The sequence below is a fragment of the Halictus rubicundus genome, chromosome 15 (genome assembly GCF_050948215.1).
Source record: "Halictus rubicundus isolate RS-2024b chromosome 15, iyHalRubi1_principal, whole genome shotgun sequence".
Classification (NCBI taxonomy): domain Eukaryota; kingdom Metazoa; phylum Arthropoda; class Insecta; order Hymenoptera; family Halictidae; genus Halictus; species Halictus rubicundus.
This window is the reverse complement of record NC_135163.1, coordinates 2628135-2637562: the sequence shown is the minus strand read 5'-3', so window position 1 is coordinate 2637562 and position 9428 is coordinate 2628135. Positions and strand designations below refer to the sequence as shown.

Here is a 9428-nt window from a genome sequence, read left to right as displayed (position 1 = left end):
ATTTGCTCAGATTTATTCCTAAACGACATATTGATGGACGCAAGAGTAATCGGCAGGCTGCGGATGTTTATGCAAATTCGTATTTCCGAGAGAGACCTGTCTATATAAAAGAGGATTATACAAAACACTCTTTACATATTTTATTCGGCTGAATATCAACGAAAGATGGATAATAGTAATATTTTTATTTCCTCGAAACATAAGGGGACAAAAGAATAAATATAGGTATATATCTATCGTATACAAATCTTTGCACTCTTCTTTGCGGAGCGTACCTACTTAGGAACGCTCGAGTCTCCGTAATTAAGTTTGCGGCAGTTTCAACACCGGACCATTGAATTTATTAAACTAATACGGTTAAATATAAAGTGGTACGATTTTGAGACATTTTTATGGTCCCCGGTTCGGCAATAAACGTGTCACGACGGCAACAACGCTGGAAGCATAAAATTCGCGACGCAAATTAACCTGTATTTATGGCGGCCGGGTATCTTCCAAAGCTCGCACGGAAATTGCCTCGTAACCTGCATCCTAATTGCGCAGCATCCTCGGTCCCGCGGATTTCTCGAGAAATTCCTTTACGAACGGCGCTTCTCCTATCGCGTCTCAACGCGATGCGTGTACGCATGTTGTTATACTATTAGTATACTATTTGTATGCACGTGGACGGACCCAATCAGGCGCTTTTTCTAGACTGCCGACTTTCTCGCCGATATTCCTGGACTAATTTACAAATATTGTTGATACAAACAAAATTTCTCTGCTACGGGTGCTGCCATATTGTAAAGAAGACAGAAATCTCTCTAAAACTTCCAGAGATTTCAACATTTTTCTATGTGCACCAATCTAGTAGTAATATGTAATTAAGAGAGACACGATTTTTGTCCAGATTATCGCGTTTCTGGCCAGTTGTGCACCACTCATTGGCAATTTTGCAAAGGTGTATTTCGCGAACGAAGCCGCGAGAGACGCGGCGTGCACGGTAGCCGAAAGAAGTGACGTTCGTGACACCGGAGATGCGTTAAAGGGGCTCGTTAAAGGTCCGTCTCCTGGTCGTTAAGCATTGTTTAGCCGCTCCTGGACGCGCACGGCTCTGCCGACCGGGTAAACCAGTCCAGGTCCGCCTGGGCCGGTATTGGTGTACCCGTGAGGACCGAGAGAGCGAGAGACGAACGTTCCAAAACGGGGGGGAAAAAATGAAATAGAAAGTGGTCTGTCCGGTGCAACGATCTACAGTTTGTTGAACGGTCCGAGGCGCCTCCGACTGGACCCTTACCCCCGACGTGTTCCTGTTCACCACGCACTATAGCAAATCCGCGATGCTCTCTTGAAGGCTTCCGCGGCATTGTGCTCGCATTTCTCGTGCGGTTGTCGACTCGGAAAGTATCTTCTGGTCAAGTCGTCGGTAAGTCGTACTCCGGGCTCTAAGTGCATCCTCCAAGATCCTCGGTTCTCTCGTCGATCCTCTTACCGTTGTCCTCTTACGGTCGCCCTCTCGTCTCTGGTTCTCGCGATTATTTCGAAGGATTATTCCGTCGAAAGATTTCGCGTTTCGATCGTTGCATCGTCTCTCGGACTTGGTCCATTCGAGCTCGCGATCGTAGACTCGACGCTGCCTCCCACGATTGCTATTCCCGAGCCGAACCGTTGCGAAATAAGCTGTGTCGAACGGTGGCCTGGGGAAGGGGACCGCGCCTCCGGTGACGTTTCCTCCGCGTCGCGAGACACCGTCATCCGATCATCCGATCGCACTAATTTCCCGTTGTTCTCTCGCCCCGCAGGTTTAACTAATTTTCGGACCCCGTCAAAAAAGTGAAGAAACAAAAATCTACAACGTCGCAACATGGCGAACCTTTTGGCCCTTCTGGTGATCACTACAGCCTGCGTCGTCGTCCACGCCCAGCAACAACCCAATCAAAAACGTAAGTAACAAAACATCACCGATTTTCTCGTTTCCTCTTCGGTAATAATAATATTCGGCTCGTTCAACGGTGGTTCTTTCACCCTCGAAGACAAGGAATAAAATTTCGAAATTGCAAGACGATAATGTAGGAAATAGAAAAGAAGTGTCCGAAGACTCGAACGAGAGCATTACTGGTTCACATTTTAATTCAGATTCCCATTTTCCGAAGAACGGAAAATTTCGATTCTCGGACGTCTGCTGACATACTCTGTCACAGGTATTTTAATAATCGCCGCTGACTAACGTCGAATGCATTTTCTTTTTGTCAAGCGTCACGGTCTGAGACTGCGCAGACCATGACTCCGTTCACCGAGCGAAACGATGGTACAATACCTGTTTCTCGTTTTATCATCACGTTTCTTTGTCAACGCGCAACGATTCTCGCGCGCACGGTTACACCTTGGTTCCTTTTTTTTTTCAGTGGAGTTGATTCGTGTTCTTTACGTTTCAGTCGTTCCCGGTCAAACTTTCGACGAGATCGTAGTCTCGTCGGACCTGCACGTTCGGAGAAAGTCTAAGGAAAATCGTCAGGGCAAAAGATTGACAAACATACCTTCGGGCACCACCGGCCCGCCTGAGAAGTCTACCATAGTCGCATCCAGGTTCGTCGCCGACGATGGAACTCGCATCGTGTCGGAAAGGAAGCAACAGAAACGCGAAATCTCGACTCTTCGGAAAAGGTAGGCCGGTGAAAGTACACCTCGCGCGAGCATAGTGTGTGCACGCGTTGCATCGGTTTCGCTCGTTCGACGATGCGACTGTCGTTGCATGACGCGTGCAGCACGCGCGACACGGTTTTTACCTCGGACTCCGGATCGGTTGCAGGTATCTGGACATGGGCGCCGCGGGATACTTGCTGAAATCTCGAAAACGATGAAAATTCCACTCCGAGGACAACCGCACGGTCCTCACACAGCCATCCCGACCATACCCTTTCGGCTCACTTTCGGACCCAGGCCTGGTAACAAAAAGTGTAATAAAAATTTTCTGTGTCACAGTAACCCCGACTCGGCTACCTTATTTAAACCTACACCGGGCGACCTATAAGCGTTCCACTATAGATTATAATTTTTATTGTACTGTTCTCATTCTGATTCAGAGATTTAGAAAGATTTTATACGGTCTACACGAAAGCGAAAAATTAAAATTCATCGTCTAGGTTCTTCGACGGCGGTGCTCGGCTCCATTTTAAATCACCGCCCCTGAAGCGTCATCTAATTTCTCAGTGTTCAGTGATTAATTTAACTTTTTAGAGCTTTTTATTGTACTGTTCTCATTCTGATTCAGAGATTTAGAAAGATTTTATACGGTCTACACGAAAGCGAAAAATTAAAATTCATCGTCTAGGTTCTTCGACGGCGGTGCTCGGCTCCATTTTAAATCACCGTCCCTGAAACGTCATCTAATTTCTCAGTGTTCAGTGATTAATTTAACCTTTTTAGAGCTTTTTATTGTACCGTTCTCAGTCTGATTCAGAGATTTAGAAAGATTTTATACCGTCCACACGAGAACGAAAAATGAAAATTCGTTGTCTAGGTTCCTACTCTTCGACGGCGTTGCTCGGCTCCATTTTAAATCACCGTCCCTGAAGCGTCATCTAATTTCTCAGTGTTCAGTGATTAATTTAACCTTTTTAGAGCTTTTTATTGTACCGTTCTCATTCTGATTCAGAGATTTAGAAAGATTTTATACGGTCTACACAAAAGCGAGAAATGAAAATTCGTCGTCTAGGTTCTTCGACGGCGGTGCTCGGCTCCATTTTAGATCACCGTCCCTGAAGCGTCATCTAATTTTCCAATGCTCCGTGATTAATTTAACCTTTTTAGAACTAAGACTTACGGAGAAAAAATAATTCAATTCAATATTACTTTAGTCTTTTTATCATTCTTTTTAAATGCGAATACATGTGTGGTCGCGAAGGGGCTAAGAAGGACTGCGTTTACCTTTAAGAATAGTTCTGAAATATTGATAAATAAAAGCCTAAATTGACGTAACAATAAGCATCCGCTGTGTAAGAGGATATCGACGCGTTCCAAGATTTTTGCGAAAAGTGAAATAACTTGACGAGAATCATAGTTCGTGGAGGGTTAAGAGATCGACTCCGATAGCTCAGCGATCGTAGGGGACACGGCGTCGGAAGATGACGCGAGACGGCCGTTTAAAATATTTAAAATCATTCGGCGCTCGTTTCGAATGCACCCTTATAGACAGCGCGTCACGATTCCACGATAAGTTCGTGGCGACGCTGGCGAATTGTCAGGCATTCCGTGTCCGGCAGCGAGTTGAAAAAATCGGTTGGGCTGAAATATGGCGGGCCGTGGCTCAAAAGGCAGCCGCCATTGCGATTCCCGCCCGACGATGCGCCGCGAGACGATGCACCGCGCGCTGATCTACCGCGCCGCAATGCTCACGTGACACCCCGCCCACGTGACGCGCGCGTGACGCGCACCTACAAATCCTTTCGTAACTTTTTCTCTTCAAAAATTATGATAGGATATGCATTATGCAATTTTCTTTCGCTGCCAAAATTCACTTTAACCCTTCCGTCGATAACCGAGTTACCCGGTTACTCACTTTGGGCTTTACACTCCGCGATAAAATTATAAGACCTGCAAGGAAATGAATAAAAAGTGTACTCTAATAAAAATTTTCTTCTTCATTCCTAATCTTATTCTTTACATAGAGCAACACTCTGATACAGTACCTTACTTGAACCGGTACTACTCACTTGATCATACTTAAGCGTACTTTTACTTATTATTGAAGTTTTTGGTAAGTGTAGCCATAAAGAAAGCGTAGAACTGTATAATTGTTGCTATGTGATGTAAAGAATAATAATATTCGAAACACAGGAACAAAAATATTCTTACTAGAACACAGTTTTTATTCATTTCCTCGAGCATTCATATATCTTGTATGTAAATTTGTCGCGGGGTGTATAAATAGGAGTGGCGGACATTAGTCAGCGACATTAGAATCGTTAGAGGGAAGTTTCACGAAGTAGGAATCGCAATAGGCTGGCGCTCGTTAACTCGCACAACAATCGGACCCCCGTCGTCGTACGGGAGATTTTATTCATGCGAGGGAAGGGATTTCGTATTCCGCGCGTCGTCCTCAGCTAGTACTATATATTTTATGGTGAATTCGTGGCCAGACTGATAGGCACGCCGACGTGACAAAGTGTTCGTCATACTTTTGATTTGACACGCGCGTCGTCGCTGTTATCAACGTTCCCGGGGACGTTGATTTAAGGCGACGAGTTCAAAGGATCGTCTGATCGGTGCGGCGCCTCCAGGAAACTCGTAAACAATCCTGACGTCCGAGAAGTTTGATCCAGCTTCGTCCTCGACCTGTTCCAGGACTGAACGAACGAGACTGAAATAGGCAGATCAATTTTGCAACTCGACTTCAGCCCGATAGCCCTTATCAATCCACGAGCGAAACACGCTGATTAATTCATACAATAAATTCTCATACGCACCTCAAAAACAATTGCACAAACGATTCTCGTTTCGTTCGACACTTTGCTTCGAGCGATTATGGTTCCCTCGTAATCTTATATTTCAAATGAGTGGATTAAACTACGACACGGTTATAGAGAAGCGAGAAATTTTATATTATCTGAAACAGAAAACGGGTGAATGACGTATGAGCCGTTCAGTGCACACATCGATTAACTCCATAAAACAAAAAGTTGAGAAATGCGATGAAGTAATGTATATTGTTTCTTAAAATTCCTGTTATAATATAAATTCAAATATATAATGTAGAATGCATAAATACAGATATAGCTTTCATCTAACGGTATATAAAATTAATAAGAAAGAATAGCCAAAAAACAATCGTCAGTAATGTTACAGTTTATATGTGACTGGTGGAGTTAATCGATTTGGCAACTGAAAAAAGTAATAAAGTTAAATTCAGTCTTTAAATTTTTAAGTTTTTTATTACAGAAAAAGTTAGTTATTATATATTTTTATTACAGCTTTTCCATAAAAATGAATGTTGACAGTTCTGTTATAATATATTTTTTGTGATTAATTCGTAGCAGCTTTATTTTAGCAGCATTATTCTTTGGGATAATTCAGCAATATTATAAATAATGTCTTCTTCATCAGCTGTATGTGAGGATTCGTCATTTCGATTTGTCGTCAAGTTTTTATAGTAATCATGTTTAACAGGAGGAATGAATTTTAGCAGGTCCATCATGTCTCTACATTTTTCCCTTGTCACAGTTCTACCTTTAGGATATAATAAAGGCTGATCTATATTTTTCAAACTTTGCGGTCTACCTACTACAGATTTTCTTATATTAATGGCTTTAAATTCTGTATCTTCATTATAGTCACATTTGAATTGTATGAGATGGGGTTTGGACCTTTCTAACTTTATCCAGCGTATTTTAAGCCAATTTACTGGAAGCCCTGTGACGGTTACTTTTCTGTTAATGATTGATTGTTCTAAAGGTTTTGTTGACAAAAAATCTTGGTGGGTCATTTGGATTAAGCGTTGATGCACGGCCGGAACAGATACAGCGTTACTGAAACGATTTACATTAGAGTATGGAGTTAATCAAAATGGCTTCTGAAATAAATTACTTATTATTCAATGGCCAAAAAAATTTTGCCGTTTAATGGTGCTAATCTGTATTATTCAGGAAAGTTATTATAAATATAAAAAGTTATGACTATACCAAGTGCTTTGACACTTAAATTTAAGATTTTTCAAAAAGTGGAGTTAATTGATGTGTGCACCGAGCGGCTCATATTACCTATTGATTCTACAAGGCCTGGGTCATCTTATCGTTATCGTAAGCTAGGAGATCATTAGCAGCACAGGGTTACATTGGCAGAATTCATGGCTAAACTCTTCCTCAGGAAACCAAAAATGTTTAACTTATTTTTACGTAATCCTGCAAAATTCGGCGAGAAAACGCCGAAAATCCAAGTTCCAATCCTAGGAGATCACTAATTCTAAAGTTACGAGGGAGTAAAGGTGTGCGGTTTTCAGCGTTCGTCAGCAACTATTGTGGCGTGGTTCCGCTATTGCCGTGAGATGGTTTTCGACCTCTTCACCAAGATGCGAATCTATTAGAGAAGAATAAGAACAAAAATATTAGGACGCTCGAATCGAACCGAATGAAACATAATTGTGCACCACTTGTCTCGTATCAACAAACGTCACAGAAACCAGTCAATGTCCCCTGGTTCGCGGTATATTCTCAACAATGCCGTTCGCTGTGGGCACTTGTTAGACTCTGATGATACAATTTATTCGACTCGTGTACTCCTGACACAAATTTCACCGTGTAATTTTTCCGACTGGAGATGCAAAGCCCGTAGTACTCTACGGGACGCTGTCGCGCCATAGATTACGCCGAACGGCCCCATGGTCCCGATGAAAGGGATGCGTCGAACGATCTCCAAACGGAACCAGCAGGTGCTCGCCGGACAGATCTCGTTTTTGCATCGGGATGCAGAATCCGTAGTCGACGTTGCAAATGCTCGCGGGCGTTTATGTCGGCCGACGATACACCTGCGACTATTTTATGTCTTCCCTGAAAAGACTGGACGGTAAATTCCAGCCGGCTACCCGGCGTCGATCCTCTGACTGCTGATCAGAGGGATCAGTGGCGTAGAACGATCGTGGGTGGATCGAGGGTGGCCGGAGTTTGCCATTCTCGTCTCCCGAAGATTCTCGAATGTTCTAAACAATTTCTGAAGCTCAACGTTCCTTCGACGACCACATACTTTGAACCACCGTCTAGCTCTCCTTGTAGTCCGAACACCGCGCGACAAGTGTACCGTTGGCCAAAGTAGACTAACCCTTCAAATCTAGCCTGGAAAGATCCGTTTTCTTTAGGCAAATTTCGAAATTCCGTAGAAACAGAAGGTGCAAGGAAGATGGGACTTTTATGATGACATCAGAAGCGATGTTCACCGTCCCCCAAGGACAAAGGGACTTGGTCGCTTTGTACAAGCGGTTTGTCCACGCCATTGCGCAGGATACGCGTCTAGCACAGCACGCATTACGCTAGTATACGATACGAAAACACCTGTCCCCGGCGTTTTATTCTGGGGATTTGCAAAATGAACGCGATCCACGGGCGAGATGTAACGCGGTCTTTCAACCCACTTGAAGCCTGCTGAACTTGCCGGGCCGTTCTCCGTGATTCGTGTTCAAATAGGAGTCGCGTAGACGGTGTAACCGCAGCCGGAGAGAGTCATCGTCCTTCCCGAGAAAAGTTTCCCCCGGCGCGAAAAGACGCGGTCGGGAGAGGAAAGCGCACCACCGGAAAACGCAGCGCGCGAATCAAATCGGCGAGGGAGTATTTCCGTCGCGTTCCGTTTCTTTATTTTTCTGTCTTCTCTTTACTCTTTATTTTTCGACCGCGCATTTTTACGGGGAGGCCCGGCATCCGTCGCCGCGAGGCCGTGAGCTGTAAAATTATTTACGGTGTCGGAATTATTCCGAGAAACGATCTTGAATTAAACATCCCTGTCCGCGCGCGCGGACCCCTTCGGATTTCTATTGAATCGTAGATCACCCCGGGCCGGATCCGACGATCAGAAAATCAGAAAGAAACCAACGGAAACGAAACGCGCGTGCTTCTCCTGGCAAACGACCCTCTAATTTCTTCCCGGAAATTGGCAACGCCGCCTGACAACGGTCCCCGTGCAGTTGCCCGCGATTGTCAATGACAATTGCCACCTTCCGACGCGAACAAACACGCTCAAACGGCTGTCAACGGCAGTCTTTGGACAGCTGCGGAAGCGCACGTATGCAACTCCCCAAGAAATCTAGCCTAGATCCAACCAAAATTCAGTTGAAAACTGTACAAGCCTAACCCTCCGTGGGGTAACGATATAGAAACGGGGTTTCCTAACGGGGGTAACAAAAAAAGATTTTACAAAATTTTTAAATTGATTTTCTGCCGGCTTTTTGGGCCAAAGACCCCACTGTGCGTCGTGTCGTCTTTCTCGAATGCATTGTATGTGCTCCACAGTTCGAGAATATTTTAAAGTACAGTGAATTCACGATATATGTCGCCGAGTTCTGGATGATAAATGTCGCGGAGTTATCCCTACTACCGCGGAGTATACACCGTGAGGAGCCAATAAGGTCGAGAGATCTCGGTCGCCGAGGAGTGTAACATGATACAAAGAATTCATGAGATAGCATTGTCGCTGTGACTTTGACTAATAAAATATAGGACGAATGTATGTAAGAAAGTGACTCCTGGAGAGTAAACGACATGAAGACCCCTGTTGCTAACATATTTCGCGAATTCACTGTACCGCCTTTTTTCCCAAAATATGTACCAAAAATTCGAATCTATCTCTTCTGGGTTCGAGTCTGACGCCATTGCTTTCCCTCTTCGAAGTACTGATGAAAAATTCGAAACTATATAATTAGTATCAAACCCGTTTGCGATATACTTGATTCCATCTCTAATATGGATATG

At 44.1% G+C, this 9428-nt stretch overlaps 1 protein-coding gene across 1 annotated transcript; it reads left to right on the top strand.

The window, feature by feature from the left end:
- The first annotated feature begins 1200 nt into the window (after positions 1-1200).
- Positions 1201-2964, top strand: LOC143361817 (uncharacterized). The gene is made up of 4 exons (XM_076801507.1): positions 1201-1405; positions 1782-1922; positions 2415-2643; positions 2789-2964. Exons 2-4 carry the CDS (start codon positions 1844-1846, stop codon positions 2838-2840), a joined length of 360 nt encoding a protein of 119 aa, XP_076657622.1. The 5' UTR covers positions 1201-1405; positions 1782-1843; the 3' UTR covers positions 2841-2964.
- The last annotated feature ends 6464 nt before the right edge of the window (positions 2965-9428 follow it).

Coding starts and splice junctions, on each gene's coding strand:
- LOC143361817 (XM_076801507.1), top strand. CDS start 1,844: ATGGCGAACCTTTTGGCCCTTCTGGTGATCACTACAGCCTGCGTCGTC. Junction 1,923..2,414: donor GCAACAACCCAATCAAAAAC/GTAAGTAACAAA, acceptor TTTACGTTTCAG/TCGTTCCCGGTCAAACTTTC. Junction 2,644..2,788: donor ATCTCGACTCTTCGGAAAAG/GTAGGCCGGTGA, acceptor GATCGGTTGCAG/GTATCTGGACATGGGCGCCG.